Source organism: Triplophysa dalaica, chromosome 15, assembly GCF_015846415.1.
Source record: "Triplophysa dalaica isolate WHDGS20190420 chromosome 15, ASM1584641v1, whole genome shotgun sequence".
Lineage (NCBI taxonomy): Eukaryota > Metazoa > Chordata > Actinopteri > Cypriniformes > Nemacheilidae > Triplophysa > Triplophysa dalaica.
The window spans coordinates 6,969,148-6,991,135 of NC_079556.1; the positions used below are offsets into that span (position 1 = coordinate 6,969,148).

Here is a 21,988-nt window from a genome sequence, read left to right on the forward strand (position 1 = left end):
TACATTTTACAGTGGACGGACACACCTGCAGTTCTGTCTGACATTTTTATCAAAATTAAAATACTCACATATTCCTGTTCTGTGACAATTTATTTACATCATGCAATTTATTTTCTCTACGTTGTGTACATTTTGGGACTGTTTTAGAAAACAAAAAGGTTTAACCTTCAAAGTCAAATGGAAAGTAAAAACTTTGAAGCTTGTTGTCTTAAAACAAATGCAGACAGAACCTTAATTCCAAGGTGACAAAATACATAAAAATGGCATTATAAAGATGTGCATTTTTATTGCTCAAAGTGTTTTCTTTTATAGCTCAGGAGAGTTGAAGGAGTTGTGTTTTCATCAACTTGGTCTCTGCTGTTTCTCCTAGAATTGCTTAGGTTAAATAAAAGCAGATATTTGTGAAAATACATTGAATTACGTATCTTTAAAATTTACGTAGCTTGTATCTCATCTATGATTTTTCTTTCTTGAGGAAAAGTTCATAAAAAGTGCTAATAATGTGCCTGAGATACATTCATGGGTGAGGTAGCTAGTTCAAACCCCACAATAGTGATTTAAAATCTCAATACTCGACTGGGGCTCTAGGGTACATGTCATTGTTGTTTAAGCTCTTGCATCACTAAGGCATAACTTTTTACTATATGTGTAAGTGTAATTTGTTTGTGCTTCTAAGTAAGTGTGTGAAAGTGTGTTAAGATCTGTGCTTATGTGTTCAGGGTTAATCAGATTATTGCATTGAGACCTGTATTCAGACAGCTCACAGACACCTGACAGTCCAATCTGTAAATCCATCTGCTACCAAAAATAAAACAAACAGGTCTTATACTGTTGCCCTGCTTTAGGTCTGAACATTTAGCACATTTGCAAGTGTAAAAGGGTTACGCATCTGAAACCGAGCTCATTTGTTACGGGACATGGTCTCAGTCACGGGAATGTCTTTAAAGAGAGTTTATTAATCAAACAGTGCAAAAGCAATCAGAAAAACAAAAATAGCAGGAAGTCCAGACACACAGCAGCGAACAAAAAGTAATCCAACTCTGGAAACTGGTCGTGCCGTCGTACTGAGTCAACGCATACATAGGCTAATAATAAATAAAAGAAAACCAATACAGAATGTGACACGTTTAATTTACACTCTAGACATTTATTTTTTATTATTTTGTTTATATAAACAGAGCAGTCCAAAAGAAGCCAAAGGATTAACAGTGGCGTGTCTATGGGCAATGAAAAGCATTACAATTGACCTTTCGAACGCCATTGTCATGAGATCAAAGGATTAAACCCATTTTCTAATGCTGCGTTTTACCTCGGATCTGGGATATTTTCCACCACAAACACGGAAGTAACCTTAGTTACATTAAAAGGTTTTGTAACATTACACCATTAATGTTATTAAGTATTTTGTAGCATTTAAACATAACAATTAACCTTAAAATATACGCTACATTATTTCCATGTTGATGTGCTGTCTTGAATGCAGAATTACTGTTGAAAGATTCGACATCACAAACGAAGAGTTGCAGAATACAAATCTATTTCAGTCTTCATGTTGTCCATAAGAGGGCGGTGTTGCATTCTAATATTCGCACTTACAGGCCTTTAAGGGGATGTGGAACATGGAACTCTAAAACTCGAGTAAAATATTAATCATGTATATGAGCTTCTGTAAAATTAAGCCTAAAACATCTAGCGAATAAGCAGAAAAGTGCATGCAGTGAAATAGGGAAATCATCTATGAATCAGTTATTTTATCAAAGGATGTTTCCTCACTTCAGTACTGTGAAAAAATGTGTCATGGGCAATCTGTTTATTGCAACATCACAAATGCATATGAACATTGTGTGAATCATGTGATTTTTAGAAACTGAATTATCCTTCCTTCCTGTGTTTGCACATATGTCATCGAGCAGAGCTGTCACATGCGATCACAATTTCACAAGTCCCTAAGCCTCAGCCGAATTTTGAAAAGTGATTTGGTGGATATCAGGCAATTCTGAGTATCCCGTCAATGATTCGCAAGGCTCCCAACTTGAGGTCAGCTATGAATAACCATGTTACAGAAGAGGCTCATCGGCTTTCGCTGCTAAAGACGTCCAGACCCAAATAACACTGCACACAGAAACACATCCTGAGATCTGCTGCCCGGTCAACATCAAGGGGCTGGAGTGTGACTGTGCGCTCTGTGAGATATTCTTGTTCCAAAAATCTCTGGATATGAAAGAGCCCTGTGTTCAGCAAACAAACAGTTTGTGTAGTGATCCCAAACAAGTATGAATGTTTAGGTGTGTGTGTGTCAAAGCTCTTTGTGCGTGTGAAAGAGAGTTATGAAAGTATGGCACAGTCTTGTATTTTCCTATGTTTAACCACAGAAGAGCTTGCAAACGCACAAACACGTACAAGGGGTTTAACAGAATTCTGCTTCCTGTTCTGCTTAAAACTACATTTAGGTCCGAAGGATACTGCAAGGACTAAGAGAAAGTGAATGAACAGGTATAGTTGAATGTTTACTTACAGAATCAAATGCCTTTTTCCTCTTCTTTTTTATGTTCTTTTCTGTATTTCTCTAAAATTCTTTATCGTGTTATGTAAACACTTTTGTTTTGTGGCTAGTGCTGGGTTTGGTCACTTACGCTGACACAGGGGCATTCATTTAGCTGCTTACTAAACAAACAAAAGAAAATGCGAAAACATAACAGCTTCAGCTTTGTCATTTCAAATTATTTTTATTTTCTGTTACGAAGAACTGACCTCTAATAATTGTCTAATAGTGTTGTTGGGTTATTTGGTCCTCTTACTGAGAACAGAGGCTTTCTTTATTTTCTGGATCAATTCTAAATCTCTCACAGTACTATTCTCCTTCCTCTCCTCTCGCTCTCTTTCTTGAGAATGTGCTTCTGCCTTTTCTGCACTGACATTCTAAGAAATGGAATCATACCTGTTGGAATTTTCCTTTTCTTTCCATGTAATTCTTTCTCAATCCATTGCGAGGAAACTCGCCGTCTTTGCATTTTCCACACACTGTCTGACCTTCAAGTATGTGTTTGTTCCATAAATAGAGATTTGTATTACAGGCTTGGGTATCTTGCATGTAGCAAGCGTTTGAGACTCGAGAGCAAATCATCACAACAAAGTGAAGGCCGGCCAAGACCCATTTTTGGGATTTCAGATGGATCAAGTTTTCATTAACTTTACCTTTTATAGTTAAGAGGAATTTGTGAACTCTCTCTCTCCCCGCCTATCTTTCTTTCCGTCTCATGAACTTTAACCCTAAGAATCTTCCCAGGCCTGTGTTTACATGTCTGGGATAGTTATAAGTGCCTGTGTTTAGATATCCGCTCTCTTTTTCCATTGTAAAGATTGTGTGTCAGCGAAGAGACACAAAGCAGAGGAAGGTGCTATTTGAAACTCATTGTTGTTTACCTTTAGAACAGCATGAAGTTTTGGGATGCTCCGTTTATTTAAAATGTAGGCGTCAAATAGTTTTGCCTCAACAAACATGTGATCCAAGTCTTGTGTTCAGATCTTGTGCTGTTCATGACAGAAGTATGACCGGCTTTTTTAAATGACCTAGTTTCATGGCTCATGAGACTAGGACTAAGGTTTGATTTATCAGCTTTGTCCTAGATGTTTTGTGCATGTGTTAAAAATAGGATTCATTGAAACTATCATTTGTTGATATATATAGTAATTGAAATGAAACTAATTCTAAAAATTCAAAAAAATATTATAAAATTGATGTGGAATGCAAAGGTCTGATATTGATGACACATTGAGTCTAGATTGACAAATTGGTTTTTGGAGCGAAGTGCATGACATGAGATCTTTTCTGAAACTGTAGGAAACATTATTATCTTCTTCATCATACTATTTGCTTAACATAAAAAAAGCTAAGAATTCTATTTTTAGTGTCCATTTCTTTAAAAGCTGTTTTTAAAAACACCTTTGACCTTCAAAAACTTTGTTTCACATATACTCTCACGAGATGAAGATGAAAGTTGATAAATTTGGCCTGTTGTCGCTAAGGGAAGTCTTAAGGGCATGAGACTCGACTCATTCTCTGAATTCCCCATTAATTAACTATTTGTTGAATGAATGGGAAATGGTACATATTGTTGAACAGATGCAAAAACGCAAATGTGAGGTAAATAGCTGGTTATATAACCTTGCCTTGTTTGCACAGGAGTAGAGGAACATGCATCAGGTTGATTTAGTTAAACTTTCGGGTAAAGGTAAACATTTCAGTCGAGAACAGCCAATTCTCTGTGCTGGAGAAATTGTGCACGCCCCTCTCATTCTGTTCTGTGGTATAAAGACAAGCTTGTTTTAACTTCATAGTCAGCCATGCGGAGATCCAGCATATTTGGTGGTTTGATCAAGTTACAAACGACAATAAGGTCCTGTTGGGTTCAGAGGAGCTATATGTCCTCAACGGTAAAGAACTGAAAATGAAGAAGCACAAAGAAAAAGAGGAAAAAGCTACTTCATTTATGGTGTAGCAGATATTGTATGTTAAGGGATCTTCATTTTTTCTATGTACCTTATCCATTGTATTTTTGATCAAGAACTATGTGAGGTTCCTCTAGGTGAAAGATGTCACAGATAGTGTATTGTTTATGGCTTTAGGTGAGAGACATCTGCCAAATGGCAGAAAAAGAGAACTGAGATAGACAAGTAAATTATAATATGTTTGTAGATGACTTGATGGTGAATTCAAGTATAAATCCTGTGAGAACGGCACTCACAATTCAATAGTTCTTATCTTTTAATCTGATCTCTTGTTCTGTCCGATCTTTAAATCCCCTTCTGTGAGCCATATTGATATGGTCATTATGTTGTCACGGCAACGCTGACAGTGCGATAAAGCCTGCGCGGTGGGAGTGATGCATTATTGAACAGTGTTAATGAGTTAAAGGTGTGGCAGATTTCTTGGGTTTCTTCTTGCAACCGGGCCCTGGTATGAAAAGTAGTGCAAAAACTAGTGAAATTTGTGTGTAACAGTTATTTTTAAATAACTTTAAAACAAACTGTTGGGCAAGACACAAACATCTGTAACTTCAAGCACCAGTCCACCGGACAACAGACAGCAGAGATTATGTTTATATGCCTCAAAGACTAACTAAATTAAGCCTAATAGTGTGTGCCTAATGTCAATTAAAAAGGCAACCCTCAAGGGCATCCAGACCTAGTAGTCACAAATGGAAAAGAGAGGCAGCCTTCTGGTCTGTGTGTCTGTCCGTTTAAAAGGCCTTTCTTACTGTATCCATGGAGCTTTAAGTGCATGTAAACAACGTAACCATTTGTAATTAAGACACAGAAACTAGGAGCATGACACTTGAGTGATGAATGTTTTCTTGGAAAGATGCTACGTATTTAAAATTAGTAATAAGAGAGAGAGAGAGAGAGTATTCTTTACATGGTATTCTTTGAAAATGCTAAAGAAGGGATGCTGTGTACAGTACATACACTCTGTGTCCCTCGTTCCGTTTCCGTGGTTCTGTCTCCCCTGGTGATAGCAACGTTTTCTTCCTTACCATCGCTATGGTTACAGGCATCGCAAAAAAAACTTCTTCTGTACTAGGCAAATTTACACAAGCTAATTCAACACCACAGAGTGTCTGAGGGCTTACTGTAAGTGTCTTTCAGGAAAGTGAAACAAGTAATGGATTATACCTGTTTATCAGTTAACATGTTGGATGAACAAAAATGCATTTCTTACCTGTGATCATTTAAACATATACACAAAATACAAATAATGTTGTAGTTATGTTTGCTGTGAAGACTCACTCTCAAAACTTTGAGTACCATTGCCAAAGGAAGACTTTAATATGAAAGATACAAAGTCTGGTTAGGGGAAGACCCTAATAGTGGTCTTCACAAACACACGTCAAACTGAGTTATTGGAGGTAACCATTATCATTTGAAACAGATATTCTTCCTCAACATGCCTAGCTGGTGGGGCCCCAATGATAACACAGACTTTACTGATAACAACAACTCTATTAAAGACAACTAGGGAAAGACTGAAAACCTTACTATGTAGAGAAATACTAAAATAATGGGAACATGATTCCTTTATATTTTGGTTAATAAAATCTTCAACAATGAATACTGAAATAAAATGAAATACATGTACTAAACATGTAAAATCTTTAATGGCGAATAATGCAGTGACTTTTTATCCATCACTTTCGATTTTCGAAAAGTATATGTAACATTTGGAAACACACACAGGTGTCACACAAACTGTGAAAATATACAGTGGGTATTTCCTTTTCCTTTACATCTGAGTTCCACTGAAATATATAAAAGCCACAAATGGGGGAAGTCTCACTGGTGCTGCTTGAAAATAATTCTCTTGAGGTTCTCTGCGTTTTAAAGAAAATCACATTGTATTGTAAAACGTCTTTGCGTTGTTATTTATAGCAAGCAAAGGGCAACTGTCATTGACATTTGGCCTGTGGTGGATGCTACGAAAAAGACTGCAAGCTCAACTCGTAGATGTTACTGGAGGTTTCTGAGATAAAAATGCTGCTTATCTATGCTTAACAATAAATGTAATGTCTGCTTTATGCCAGATTCAGTGTCATGGCAAAGAAAGAGCAATAGCTGTGTGACATTTTACTTGTTTCACATTTAACCTAAATGCTTTAGTATTACACATTATTTATGAAATGTTGCCATAATATCTTATCTTTATTTACAAAATAATAGAATGTTTTTACACACTCATTGAAATAAATTACACATAACATTGCAAACGAGATTTAGATTTCAATATTTGTTTTAGTAATTCTGTTTAGTAAATCATAATGAAGTTATATGAAGAGGTTTTGTAAGTAGGTTTCGAAGAACACTGCTAGGATCAGCATACCACAAACATCTTTCTGGGAAATCTAATGTGAATTTGCAGATAGACAAGATCTACATTTTGTATGCTTTGTCTAAAGCTCTTTTATGGTGTGTATTAGAGTTAGAACCATTTAAAGTCTTAATGGCACTTTAAATGGTACATTTTTATCGTAAAATCGAGTTTCAGCCTAATTTGTGTACTACGAAACTGAGAATAAATGAAAGAGATAAGAGTATTCAGAAGGTCTGTTTCAAACTGAGCAACTTACACATCCTCTCTGACCCCCTTTAATTAATCTAATCATGCTAACAACACACTCATGTCATCATCCTGACATCACACACTAATGAAGTATTAAGTGCTCTTTCATCTGCCCAGTGTCTTATGTGTATCAGTTTAATCAGATTATACATGTTTTCCTCACATAGAAGAGAATGCGGTCTATGTTTGTGTGCGTGTGTGTATTTGGAACTTTTAAGCAGTATTTCAGACGCAAAACAATATTTCCCCATGTCTGACTCACCCGCAAGCCATCCTGACAACACGGCTCTGTGTCTTAACAAAGGTCTTGTGAAGTGACCTTTGAATTGAAGTGAATTGATACGTATGTTTAAGAGAAATATCTATATTGACAGCGCTTTTAACAATAGCGTCTTGCTTCAGTTTTCCCTCTGCTGTACATGGACCAGAGACTTGTTTTTCCGTCAAAGGACGGTGACGAAAACTCCTGCACAGAGACAGTTTTGCCTCTTAATAATCAAGCAGTTATCATTAATCTTTTCAATCTTCCCTGACAAATATTCATTGTTATCATGATGAATGATAAAGTTGTAGCACATTTAGTAAAGAGAAGTGAAGTCTAAAGACAAATCTTATTGCTACTATATTTTTGTATCATAGAGGATACATCACTGAGGATGTGTCCCTGTGCATTCATGAGATGTTTCTTGCATAGTTGATGTCTGGCTCAGTCAGTGACTCCTAAGAACAGACTAGGTGACAACCAAGAACAGTATGGTTCACTACTGGAGAGACAGTTGATGGCATGGAAAGACAGCAACCGGGGTATGGGTTAGCACCCCACCATGTGTCTTTCGCGAGACAGAACTCAAAACAAGCTAAGGAAAGCCCTATTGAGAAATACCCCCAGGAGATCCTGAGAGGGGGGAGGATGAGATCTCCAAACGGATGGACCAAAGGTTAACGAACCCATGCAAATGGACAGTTGATGAAAGTGACGTCCATTTTCGGAAAGCTGTGCAAGAATCATCATCATCTAATAAAAATAAATCAGGCCAGAATGAAATGTTTGGAGCGGGAGAGTGAGGTACAACCCACAGGTCTTGAACCTGGTGAGACGCAGGAGGAGCCCGGCCAGGAGGCACCCAGAGAGCACAGTCCATCCACGTACCAGAGCCTCCAAATCCCAGCAGACTAGTTCCGCAGCAGCGGATTAAGTGGCCCCTAGCCAGCAAACGGAATGAGTGGCTGCAGTTGGACGAGGATGTGTCCAACATCATCCAAGCCACTGCCAAAGGAGAAGCTGACAGCCGACTCCAAACGATGACTACCATCATCTTTAGCTACATTTTACATTTTACATACATTTTAGGCATTTGGCAGACGCTTTTATCCAAAGCGACTTACAGTGCACTTATTACAGGGACAATCCCCCTGGAGAAACGTGGAGTAAAGTGTCTTGCTCAAGGACACACTGGTGGTGGCTGCTGGGATCGAACCAGCAACCTTTGATTTACCAGTTCAGTGGTTTATGCATCAGAAAGATTCAGCCAGGTAGAGAAAGGAAAAACCAAGCCTATCTCCTACATAATAAACCGCAGGGCTACCAAGATACATCACCTGCTTCAGAAGCTTTGCACTCTTAAGAAGTGACCATTAGCAGAGCTCCAACACACTCCTGCGGATGAAAGCTGATGATCCTACACAGAGCAGAGTGGCACCAGAGACAGGGGAGAGAGAGAGCCAGGAAGCGAGCGGCATTCATCACCAATCCCTTCGGCTTCACAAAACAACTGCTCGGGGACAAGCGCAGCGGTCGACTTGAGTGGTCAATAGAGGAAGGGAATTCCATCCTGCCCTGAGTCCTGTGACCCCTGCTGCTCTATGCAGTCCCAATGACAACAGTTGAGTCCCTATAAAGGAAGATCATTGGGTTTCTTTGGAGGTGGCTGGGCCTTCCACACAGTCTTTCCAGCGCTGCACTGTATGGGATGAGTAACATCCTGCAGCTGCCCTTCAGTGGCCTCACGGAAGAATTCATGGTGGCACACACCAGAGAAGTCCTACAGTACGGGGACTTCAGGGCCTGCAAGGTGTCATCAGCCGGCATTGAGGTGAAGACAGGAAGGAAATGGAAGCCTGGGAAAGCAGTGGAGGTGGCAGAGTCATGCCTGAGACAAAAGGCACTGGTGGGCACTGTGGTGACAGGCAGAGCAAGCCTGGGCTACTGACCAAAGATTCTGGTTAGCCAGGCCCGCGGTAGGGAAAGACACCATCTACTCCAGGAAGAGGTCCGAGCAGGTGTAGAGGAAGACCGAGTGAGCAGGGCGGCGGGACTCCGACTCAGTGTCATGCTGTTGGTACGTCAGTAACGGCGCTAACAAAGGGTAAAGCGGATATGACCCCATTGACCGTCAACTAAACGGCCTGGTCCACTGATTAGAATGTTGATATTCAAAGGATAAAGAGCGTGGATCGCCATTGTTCGCGTTTGGTGTGAACCCAGCATAATGCATCACCTGCCGCGAGTTCGCGTCAATACGCGTCTTTGTATTGACTTTTGTATCGAATTTATTCGCCCAAAACGCTTAATTCGCGTTTGGTGTGAACCCAGTGTAATTACGCCCAAATAGTTCTGACTCTTCTAAGCGCGGCGGCTTCGAATCGAGTTTGAAATAGTTCAACTAGACCGCGCCGCGGTACATTTCCCTAGAGAAAGTTGCGCGGCTGGCATTTTCCCCGCGGCATTAGACGTGTACTGTATCGTAATGCACCGCCCCCTAATCTGGTTTGGGCCAATCCTGGGTCTGTGATCATTCTCCGATTCATGTGCAAACCTATAAATTCACGTTTTGCATAATTTGGCCCAGCGTTTGAACCGGTATGACTGGCATGCAAACCCTGCGGATAGTTCTCCAGAAATGACAGGCGTCAGGAGTCTAGAATTACCTATTAGTTGATGGTCCTAGAATATGGAAAAAACGTCACTATCTGTCCTCAAACGTATACAAATAAACTCATTTGAGAGATACGTTAAAATAATGTGTCTCGATTTGGGTCGTTGTCCATACTGGAGGGACTTTAGCGCAAAATGAGAAAAACTATGGTTGAATACATCAAGAGTTGTATAAAGGAATGATGCAAATGCTTTTTACAGTTTCTCTGCGTTTTGATTGGTCTGATCATAGAAACCTGCAGTCCTCACGCTATTTAAAGTTTCCTGATTTCTAGGTTTTCTAAGTTTCGCATGGAGTTTCACACAAATCCCCACTTGTCCAAACTTGATGAAAACATCAAAGCAAAACCGATTTTCTCGGTCCAACAAACACACCTGTTGTCCATGAGGAGCTATCCAGTATCGATCCTCATAGATGTAATTGTTCAAATTATTATAAAACCAATTTACGAAAGGGGTAACATGTATGACAGTGTGATAAAGGTCAGCAGATAATAAAAATGTTTGATTCATTACAAGGCTATGATTTATTTTTCCATGATGGAACACAGAGTAAAACCAGCCAGGTCTGACTTCATAGGTTAATCGGAGTCAGCGTGCCAAGAGAAATCAAACAGAACCTTGTGAATTTCAACACATGCCTGTTCTGTTTCAGTTTATATTGCAACAAAATGGCATAACCAAAAATTAAACATCAACTACTAAACTCACATGCCTAACATCAGTATCAGATCACACATTAAAACATGTTCCTCGTGCACACGCCCTGAAATCAATCTTGTCAAACTCAGCCTAGATGGAATTAAATTACTCTCAGTAGTCTTTAAAGGGACCTCAAAGACCGAGCAATCAGTTTTGTTTTCTTTGTATTGTCAGGCAATCGTTTATTGTTACTGTTGCCCCGGAGGAGGGCTTGTACCCCGCCCTGCAGTTTTACATTCGACTGGGAGGAGTGGATACGCACTGGCAGACACATACTGACAGGATGTGGTTATAGACGCGCTCTCCGCCGGCGTTCAAAGGTAATAGTCTACTGAGTTTTAAAATAGCAAGACAAAAATACAACGTTAATGTCGTCGAATCCGGTATCTGCCAGAAACGATAAGATTGTGAGTTCGTGTTTTAACTTTCTTGATGTGTGTGTGTGTATGTATGTATGTATGTGTGTGTGTGTGTCGCGCTGCGCGAGGCGGTAGGTGCTCTGCGTGCGGGTGAGTTTTGGTGTTAGCATACGCGCTAAAAAGAAACCGACAATGTTCTTATGATTTGTTGTACTTATTTCTTTAAGCAAAAATATGTACACGGCCTTATTTTTCAAGTGCTGTGGAAAAATTTTAGGTATCTGTGGGTGTTTTTATGCGTTTATTCGTCAGAGGTAAAGTTCGCAAGGTGTTGGTGTTTGGCGTCATAACTTTTAGGCGAGAAAAAGGTTGACTGATTTCATGTGATGGTTTAGTTTCAGATAACACACAGTCATTTGAAAACAATATTAGTCAATCAAAATAGTTTGCATTCTTTCGCTGAGAGATCTCTGTAGTTTATCGTTAATAAGTTACACAACCAGGAACACATTAACTTTATTGAAGATAAAACGTCAATATTTAATTTTCCACTATATCTACTGGTTTGACTTCTTCATTTGCTTGCTATGTCCAGATCCACTGTCAATTTATTTCTATCTTTAATTGGGTTGAGCATAATTTGCTCCTGTGGCCTTTTTTTTGTCATGTTGTGCACCTGATTTATTAATAAGTCTATATTATAATATTGTGATAGTATATCCATTATAAACTTATTTTGATTTATTTTATAGATTACATTATATTTATTTTTATGATATTTTATAAGTTATTTTCTTGATAACGTTCCACGAGATGAACTTAAGTTAGTATGTGGTGATGCTGTTTATTTAAGTAATATTTTCTTTAGCTTTTTCTTTTTTTTGCCTTTGCCAAGTTTTGTGGTATGAATTTTGTTTGCATGTAGTTTGAATTGCCATTTTGCATTCTGAGAGACGAAGAGTAAATCAAAGCTCTGGTTCGAAGTGTTACTCATGTAGTAAGGTCATGGAAATAGGTGTATTTAAAATTCTTGAATTACGTTATATCCTAACAGAAATCCACCCTTAGAATTTATGACATAACATCTAATGTGTCCAGCCCTGCTTGGCTAAGGATCGCTTGTCCTGCTACATAATTGTCAAAAAGTATTTCTTTTTGTATCATTGATGCTTCTTAATCCAGAATTCTTTCCAGTTGTACCATAAAGAGGTGAACATTTTGTAATTTAATTTTTTTTAGGAACGTTTGATTGTGAATTAACTCTATCACGTATGTTCTGATCAAGTTGTAGGGTAAGACACGCCTAGAAAACACTTTGTGTAGGAATTGTAATCTGGCAAATCAAGGGATTTTTAAATTCCAGCTATAATTCTAAATTCAATTTCTGTATCAAATTTACAGATGCTTCCCAATGCTACTTACTTTTTCCTTGTGTATTGAGTATTTTCCTACTCGTATGTATTTTACAGGGCGGGCTTTTGTGTTTGTGGTCTCTGTGGTCAGGTCTATGAGAGAGACGCCCTGCTGTGTAGTATAAAGAGGGAGATTTCAGTTCATCACCAAGATCGAAAAAGCAAAATGGATCCTTACAGGACAGGAAACAAAACTAAAAGTCAGTTCCCTACACTGTAAAAAATAAACCGTACATTTTACGGTAAAAAACTGGCAGCTGTGGTTGCCAGAACTTAACCGTCAAAAAGACGGTTGCACCGTTATTAGTAGTACAGGATTTCACCCACTTTTACAGTTCTTAATTGTCTTTTTTACAGTTCATTACTGTCCGATTTACTTGTTTATGCCGTAATAAAAACTGTTTATTCCAGTCAAATTCCAGGGTTTACATTGTATTAATTACGGTTCATGACTATATTTTTTACAGTTCATAACAGTCCAATTTACTTGTTTATGCTGTTCTTAAAACAGCTTATAACTGTCAAATTCCAGGGTTTACATTGTATTAATTACGGTTCATGACTATCTTTTTTACAGTTCATAACAGTCCAATTTACTTGTTTATGCTGTTCTTAAAACAGCTTATAACTGTCACATTCCAGGGTTTACATTGTTTTATTTACGGTTCATAACCATCTTTGTTACAGTTCAGCACAGTCTAATTTAAAGTTTGTTGTTATAATTACAGTTAAACCCTATAATTATTTGCTAAACATTCAGATTTAACCTTTAAGAAACTAATATATAACTGTTATACTAATTCATAAATATCTTACATTTACTAACCTAAATCAAATCATCAAAACTCATCAAAATCTATAAAAGACAAAGACATCACTGTGGTCCCATTTTTAATAAAGTCTGGCAGGCATTTAAAACAACAAATGACAGCCTTTTCTGTTAATGTGTGGTTCAATTAAGGTCAGTCAGTCCAATGCATTAAAATCATTTACCTAACTAAGCTCAGTTCAAAATGAGCATGTTTCAGAAAAGTTAACATGAACATTTACAGTATAAAAAAGTAGAATGCAGCACAACACAAGTGCTTACAGAGTTGATTATATGACTAAACTTGCATTAACAATGAACATTCCAATGTTTAAGTGACAGTTAACCCAAAAATAGATCATTTACTCACCCCTCCTGCCATGTCAAACCTGTATATATTTATTTGTTCTGCTAAGCACAAAGGATTATATTTGCAAGAATGTCAGTTATCAAAAAGATCTGCTCCACCATTGGCTCCCATAGTATTTATTTTCCCTGTCATGGCAATAAATGAGGGATAAAGTCTGTTTGGTTACTGACATTCTCACAAATATAGCTTCCTTTTGTTCAACCGAACAAAGACATTTATACAGGTTTGGGACAACCTGAGGGTGAGTAAATGATGGAAGAATTTAAATTTTGGGATGAACTATCCATTGAGAGAGTATCAACTTTGAAACAGTCTGAAGACCACCTTTACGAAGTCTCTCGCCATTCATGGTCAGAAAGGTCAGAGATTAGGGTGAATACTCTTGGGTTGACTAGGAGTCGCTTTTTGTTTTTCTTTTCCACCACCTTTGTTCCCTTCTCCGGATTGATGAGGAAAAAACACCTTGAAAAAAAAAACATTTGCAACTCTGTAAATGAAGCCACACTGAAATTAATCTCCCCACCTGAGTCTCTTTACATACCTTTGCAGGAATTCGAGAACTGACGCCAGTTCTGTAGGGTAGTGAATGTTGAAGCTGTAATAACTGCCCAACATTAGGCAAACAGCAGAGATGAAAGAAGTGATATTATCATTCACAATCTTGCGGTCCACAGCAAGCATGAAATGGACAGCAGCATAGCAGGAGGGTCCTGTAGATAAATGTAATATACATAGTTATGAACAAGTAAGATAATTCTGTATTTACATATTTGTCAAGAATATCATACAAAATCTTGTTTCTGTAGTACTGCCCTGAAATAACTATTTCACATAATATATTTTATAAATATTGGAAATAACCCAGATATATAGTTTAGATTTATTTAAACTGAGTTATTAATCTGTGTTGTTGAATATATGTAAAAAATATATTATGTGAAACAGTTTGTTTTGTGCAGAACTAATTAAAAACTGAAATTTGTATGATTTGTCTCATTTCTTAAACTGACTGATCAACAAAAATGAAAATTGTCTCATTTCCTCACCCTCTTGTCATTTCTAACCTTTATGACTTTCTTCTGCAGTAAACAATTTTAAAGAATGTTGTTAACTGGCCCCCATTCACGTGTTGGTTTTGTGGCCATACAATAGAAATGAATGGGCGCCACAGCTGTTACTTGTGTATGTATAATTTGTATTTAAATGATCTCCTTTTGTGTTCTGCAGAGCAAAGTTATTACATAAAACGATAAGAGGGTGAGTAAATTATGGCAGAATTTTCTTTTGTGGCTGAACTATCACTTTAATCTCCATCATTATTCCTACTCTGAAAGGGAAATGTCAATTTATAAACTTAACTTTATAGTTCAACCTTTAATAATTAAAGCTTAAGGGTTCTACTTTATATTAATAAAAGTTTTACTTACCACACACAATAATGCAAGGTGTCACAGGCAGGTTTTCCAACTCTACATCCTTTGCGAGGCTTGTCTCTTCTACATAACGAAGGAGGACCTCCTCTTTCTCGTCAAAATAGGAGAGAAGTAGAAGAATCATATCTTTTACATCCTCTGAGCAACCATTTCTCTGTCCTCTCAAAACTTGTAGTTTTGCAACAGCCTGTAAGACACGCTTGTTCTTGTTTGCGCAAATATTCCTCATGAAGTGCAACAACCGATTTCCTTTTCTGTCAATGCTTTCCAGGAAGGTCTCTTTAAGTGGTATTCCTGTGAGGTCTTTAAAGTGCACTTCCATTCCACTTTCCTGAAACAAAAATGGCCACTCATCATTGAGGGTTTTCATGTCTTTTCCTTTGTTTATATCTTTTCGTTGACAGTAGTATGTAGACCTCATGAGATCCTTCACTTCTTTTTCATTCCAGTCAGATGTTTGCGAAAGACTCTTCATCTTCTCTTTTTTCAACTGCAGACTCTCGGCAGTTTCACTGAGTGGCATAAATTTTACTTCCCAATTAACACAGCCATATGTATCTTGGACCACAGCTCTTTTTTCAGGTGTGGCTTCCTCAGTGTCAAATTCATCTGAATCATGAACACGCTTTTTTATTTTTGGTGTGCTGGTCCTTCTTGCATTTTCAACTCTGGTTTGAAATTGTTTGACCAAGGAGTAGTATCCAGGACCAATCACACTCTCTTCAATTACATCTTGCAAAGACTTTGGATATTTGGCAACCATTATTTTGGCGACTTCTGTTAAATTCTTCCTACTTGGACAAGCACAAACTTTCATCATGGCTGCAATAACAATCCTCACCATTTCCCTGCGCAACTGAGGACTTGGCCTTTTCTGTCTCTCAAGTGCCTGCATTAATTCCTCAGGAAAGTTTTTCCATGGGACTTCGAAGCTGTCCACCCATTTCACACTAAGAGGAGAGGAAGTCCTGGAAGATGAGGATGAAGAACTTTGGGACAAAACAGATCCTTGAGATGGACAGTGTTGCTGCCTTGGGGTTTCTGAAATTTGTGCTGTAAAAAAAGTCATATGCACCTACTTAGTTGGACCATGAATAGTTAAACCAAAAAGAAAACAATCATAACAATTTATTGCCCTCTTATAATGTCTAATCAGGTACTCATTTAGCACTACAATGGTTTAGTACATTTTTTACAAACTTGGTTTTACAGTTGCTTTAAGGTCACAATTTTTCAATCACAGTTAACATAGATGATGCATATCATTAATAGATACTTAATACAGTTAATTTTAATAACAATAAGAAATGTCCTATATATTTATCTGACCATTAAGGTTTTCGTAACTGAAACAAATGCATGGACTTACTAGTCTCCTTTAGAACAGAAATAAATTTCCTGGCTTGAATTGGCCTCAGTACAGCTACAAGATCTGATTCCTGAAGAAATCGGAAATCTTCTGGGGTGTCAACTCCAAGTGATTTTAAGGTGTCCTCAAGAGATTGTTTTGTTGTGATTGGAAGGTCAGGTAATATAACATCAATGGCACTGGTAATGCTTGAAATGTTCATCTCGGATTCTCCCATTTCTGAAAACAACCACATGACAATGGTTCAATTAAATACACCTTTAGTATGATAAAATAGAGATCAACAAACATATTCAGTGTGACATTACACTGTGTTTTAGTGGAATAACCAGTTTTTCATTCATCACATATGAAGTTAAAGGATAGAAATCTGCCAGGTCATTGATGTTCACACATTGCATTACTTCAGTCTGATTTGTCAATGCGTGCAAATGGTATTCAGGAATGAATTTTGCTACAAACTTTCTCAGGAGAAAATGAACGACATCATCTTTTATGAGAACAAGTGCAAGTTCTCCAAACTCTATCGAGTCCGTATTCTTTGTCACAAGGAACTGACTTTTTTTGTACAATGTACCCCTGTACATTACTTCTGCTGACACTTTGGTATTATTCTCTGTAAAACCAAAGTGCCTCACTGCATCTTTAACAGAATCACCGTACAGCTCTTGGTAAAATTCAGTGCTGTTTTTTACTCTTAGAGTTGAATCACACATGGGCCCTTCTGACAGATAGGCCTGGAACATTTGATGCCTTTCAGAGAGAGTGAAGCACAAGTTTTTAAAATTCTTCAAGTTCCTAGCACATCTTTTAAAGTAACTGTGCTTACTTTCAAAGCGCATCGTCCACAATCTGATTAAAGGACCCAACTTTAAAATCAGTGCAGGGTAGTGTCGCAAGTAGTGATGCTTAGGCTTTAGTCTATGTCCTGGAAAGAGAGAGAATCTACAAGACAGATACTCTTGGATAAGAACATCAAGGTATGCAACATCAGGCAATGAAATCCTGTGCGCACAAATCATCTCAACAATATCTTTCAGCTGAAGGGTCAACTGCCAAACATCATCCATGGGCTCTTTCACCTTGTCACCCATGATCACAGGTAAAAGTCTTAGAAAATTCCAGTTCTGAATAGCCTGACCAGAAAGCTTTACTCCATTGGAGCTCACAGTACATGGCTTACTCAATGCATCAGATGCACTGTATTTAAACTGCTTAATGCGTCTATTCAAAATTGAATAGGTGAACCACTTTTTCTGCTTGATGAAGTATTTCAGGTAGAGGGCTAAATCATAGGAAAGGATACCCTCAAAAATGTCGTGGCCTAAACAAGGTGGCAGGCCAGGCATGCAAACATTGAAGTAATTCAATGAATTAAAGATTGACTTACATGTTATACCTTCAACGTTTTGGTGTCCCTCAGACTGTAAAATGTCTACTGCTGAATTGTAGTTTTCAGGAGTGCGTTGAGGCCCACATGCATTTGGATCCGTTTGAAAATCCCTTCGTGCTATCCGGCAATACCTGCAGAAATATTCAGAAGTACTAAAATTTTCTGTGAATCCCCCGACATTGTGTGACCCCAAATTGTCACCGGCAATGCACAAAACAGTCCCTTTAAAGGTTTCCTCTGCCACAGTAATTCCATTATCTTCCAAGTCCTTTAAGTCTGCAATTAGCCTTGAGAAAACTTTTTCATGTCCAAAGTGTTTGAAATCTTTTTCTCGACACAGCATTACAAGTGACATGTGGTCTGTACTTGATCTTATATGAGGTGGTAAATTAGCTAGAGACATATAAACAGCTAGTACTTTGTGCTTGCTTTTTGCTGAACCTAATGGGTTCACCACCTCAAAAGAATCTTGATATAGAATTAGTTTGAGACACGATGGGTTTTGAGAAAAGAACTCATTGTTTTTGTATACCTGACCATCAATGACATCACAAAGCACATCTGTGCAGGGTAAGCATGTATCCTGTGCAGCACATTTCTGCCATAGGTCAGACTCCAGTAAACTTCTCAAAGTGTCTTTCAGTGGAACATAGTGGGCAAACCTCTGTGACCTTGTTTCATCTGTTCCTAAGTACAACTTTACAGGTTCTGTGTATCTGAACATCTCTTTAAAAGTCTTTGTCCTTGAAAAATTCGTTCTCATTGGTCCATCATGACAAGTGGTGAATATGTCAGATTCCTTCACAACATCACATACTCTACCAATGTTCTCATCTGTTAAATCTAAATCATTTTTCAGGAATGCACTCAATTTTTTCAAAGAATATGTCTGTCCCAGTTCATGTATGCTCTGCATCTCTTCAACAATATTTTGTATAGTTGATGCTGGCAGAAGAAACTGCCCATGTAATTTCAAGTAGAAAAGACTAATATTTCTGAGAAAAAGATCACTGAAATTCTCTGCAAGATGAACTTCACCTTCATCAGTCTCATTTAATCTCTCTGTGGGGCCTGTAACTAAAGGTTCAGTTTCAAAAGACTGAGGAACTGTCTCTCTATAAAGACCACGTATACTGCTCAAAGAACACTGTCTGTGCTTTCTTGAGATGTGGGAAGTAAACGACGACTTTACAAAGAAAGTATGATTACATCCTGTTACCGGACATGTCACGACACGTCCTTCGGCGATATGTTCCTTTAAGTGAGCGAGTAGTGCTTTGACATCCCGACACTGGTGTTGGCACATAGATATATTACATCTTAACACCGCAAGGGTATGTGTAGTAGCAACACGTGAATCTATATTATGTTTACGGTAAAAATGAGCCTTAAATGCTCCGTGTGAACGAAACGATTCGTGGCAATCTATAGCGGCACACTTGAACACGCACCGTGGCTCATTACGGTGAAGTTTGATATGTAAAACATGCTCCCTAAGGGTTTGCACTGATATCCCACAGAACTGACAGCTAAACATTTCAATTTAGTGAACAAAAACACACCCTTCTACTGTTTCAAACACAAATTATGTTTTACATTATGGGCTGGACATCGTGAAATCAGGGCGGATGCTCCCTTACTCGTATTTAAAACGACGCGCTAAAACTGTTTGACTCTACTTAGCAATGTGTGAAGTACATAACAAACATATATTTCACACAGTATTTCTACTGATCGAGAGCTCTCACGTTTTAGAGTTTGCAAGTCTGCCTAGATGCGCTGGCTAGTTAGATTCGTTTATGCGCCGTGAAAATAATGTGCATTCGACTCGTGTTTAAAATAGCATACTGGTAAAGCTTTTTAATCCAACTTACCAACGTGCCCATATATATATTTATATAAATATATAGACAAAATTTGCATTGATTTGAATTTCAGCTCCTACGGTGCTTCACCAGAACCGTCACTGATGAAATGAGGGAACGCAAACATTACGTTACGCTGCGCTCGGCGCCAAACGAGTATTCAGCCAATCACTTCCTTTGTTCACGGAGCCAAGATGCAAACTATATCTTGATTGGATGATATTTAACGGTTATTTTTTGAAATGCTTAAAACATTTAAAATCACTGTTAATTACCTAAAAGTTATATTTAAATTCTCAAAAGTGACAAATTTAAAGGTGAATCTTTTTAGGGTTTTAGGCAGACAATTTAACATTAAAAGTTGAAAGAAGTCATTATATTACAACTTTACACAGAAAAAGATTATTCTATCACACATATTTTAAAACTGGTTATGGTGTGTCCTGCATTGTGGTGTTTAAGTGCACCCTCCATGGGGGGGGGGTAAATATGTTAATGTATTTTAATAAAAATAAGTTTATGACAAAAAAGTATTTTCCTTTCTTTTTATGGCAAATAATACAGTTAACTGTTAATTTTACTACAGTAAACCGTATTTCAATATGTTTTTATCTGTTATATTTACAGCCTTTCTCCGTATAGCTAATTTCAGGGTTTCACCTGTACATTATACGGTTTTCACGTGATATATGAAATACGGCCTTTTTCTGTAGCATTTCTACGGTATTTTACCGTTAAATTTACAGACATTTTTTACAGTGTAGCTAAACTAACAGCAGAAGTGAATTTCTACAAGGTGTTTTAGTTCTTTAGCTCTTTGCAGATGTTGTGGGAAGTGTTTTGTTTCCACCACATTTACAGTAACCCTTCACAGTGTCCGCGTTTAAAGCATGATTTTCGCTGCAACGTTACCACCGTTTGTTCGATTGAAGTTAGATTTTTTTTAAGTTTTCACTGATGTGTAGAATGTTAGACTCATTAGAAAGAGATCACATACTCTCAGGGAATGTACAACCTTCATTAAATCTGTGCCTGAAGTTAGCACGGGGCCTTATTTGAGACCTCTTTGACTGACTCCGCAGATATGGATTTTCACTTGTTTTCAGACAACCATTACATCAACTCTGACTTTAGGTTTCTTGATTTTCAAATTGTTTGTAGTGTTGTTATCTGCTATCTAAATAGGACTTTATTTCTTCAATGCCTTGTCCGGTTTTTGAAGAACACGTGTGTCTCTCATTTTGCTCAAGACAGCACATGGTTGTGAGACATGAACAAGAAGAGCAAGAAAACCAGGTAGCGTATAGTGTGCATCAGAGTTTTTTTGACAGGTTAATCCCCCTGAAGTGTAACGTTTAAACAGTTCCATAATGACTCAAGGAATGTCCTTTAATGTACTGTTTTAGCCCAAAGGTTTGATCTCATTTTACTTGTTTAAATGAAAGTTGAAAAAAGCATTTTCATAGAAGCTTTTCACAGCATATATTATAGGTATGCATACAATGCTATCCAATTTTCATTCTGTATGCTAGAACTGTTAGCAATATTTAAACAATCTTATAGTGAAAGTAAATTCTTCAATTATGTTCAGGATACAAATTTGAAATCGCACTGAATTTCATTGTAGTCATTCTCATGTAATGTTTCATACTCACTTATGTTACCGGAGGCATATTCATTCAACACAATTTTGTAAATTTGAACTGGTTGATGGAAAAGAAGTTAATGTGCATCGATGAGAGATCATCAAAAAGTAAACCACGGGTTTCATAAGGGGTGTTGACATAGGTGGTTTCTTGGCAAGCAGTGATGTTCCTTTAAAAATGTCTGTTAGGATTGCTTGTGTCTTTTATGTACTTGGTCTTGTTTGTTTTTTGGCCGCCACATGGGAAAAACTCCACCCCGTCTCATACAGTTAACTTCAATGAAAGCAAGTTTATTCTATTCCAGTAAATCTGTAGAAGTGCAGGCTTAATCAGACATCAGATAAAGAGACTTTAATAGTTACAAGGGACTGTTAGAAACTGGATGGCCTTTTTGTATTGGCAGTATATACAATAAATTGTATACTAAATATTGTCAAGGTGCGCCTGCATTTTGAAAGCTTAGCCTAAATTCATTTTCTTCTTTACATGTATTTAATTTAAAGTCCTTCATTAAATTGATTTTGGGTTTCCTGTTATGGAAGTAATGATTAGTCTTTTGTCTTGTTTTTTCTTGACTTTTTT

At 37.7% G+C, this 21,988-nt stretch overlaps 2 protein-coding genes across 9 annotated transcripts in view; one reads left to right on the forward strand and one right to left on the reverse strand.

Moving 5' to 3' along the window:
- Positions 1-2,379: 2,379 nt before the first annotated feature.
- Positions 2,380-21,988, forward strand: part of b3gnt2b (UDP-GlcNAc:betaGal beta-1,3-N-acetylglucosaminyltransferase 2b) — a 30,157-nt gene continuing 10,548 nt past the window's right edge. Inside the window, exon 1 of one of the 4 annotated variants that reach the window (XM_056767475.1) lies at positions 2,380-2,493. The gene's annotated coding sequence lies outside the window, so the exon portion shown is untranslated. Of the gene's footprint in view, positions 2,494-10,906; positions 11,261-21,988 lie in introns of those variants that run through there. The other 3 variants (XM_056767471.1, XM_056767472.1, XM_056767473.1) reach the window with 3 other exon arrangements.
- Positions 13,401-20,255, reverse strand: LOC130436632 (uncharacterized). Of its 5 annotated transcripts, none has more exons than XM_056767469.1 (6): positions 19,770-20,249; positions 17,332-18,026; positions 16,503-16,721; positions 15,128-16,186; positions 14,242-14,410; positions 13,401-14,162 (listed from the first exon to the last, which is right to left on the reverse strand). In XM_056767469.1, exons 2-6 carry the CDS (start codon positions 17,849-17,851, stop codon positions 14,027-14,029), a joined length of 2,103 nt encoding a protein of 700 aa, XP_056623447.1. In that variant the 5' UTR covers positions 17,852-18,026; positions 19,770-20,249; the 3' UTR covers positions 13,401-14,026. The 5 variants fall into 5 exon arrangements, with proteins under 5 accessions (XP_056623447.1, XP_056623445.1, XP_056623446.1 ...); XM_056767467.1 differs by having other exon boundaries at positions 15,128-15,464; positions 15,975-16,186; positions 17,332-20,242; XM_056767468.1 differs by having other exon boundaries at positions 17,902-20,255.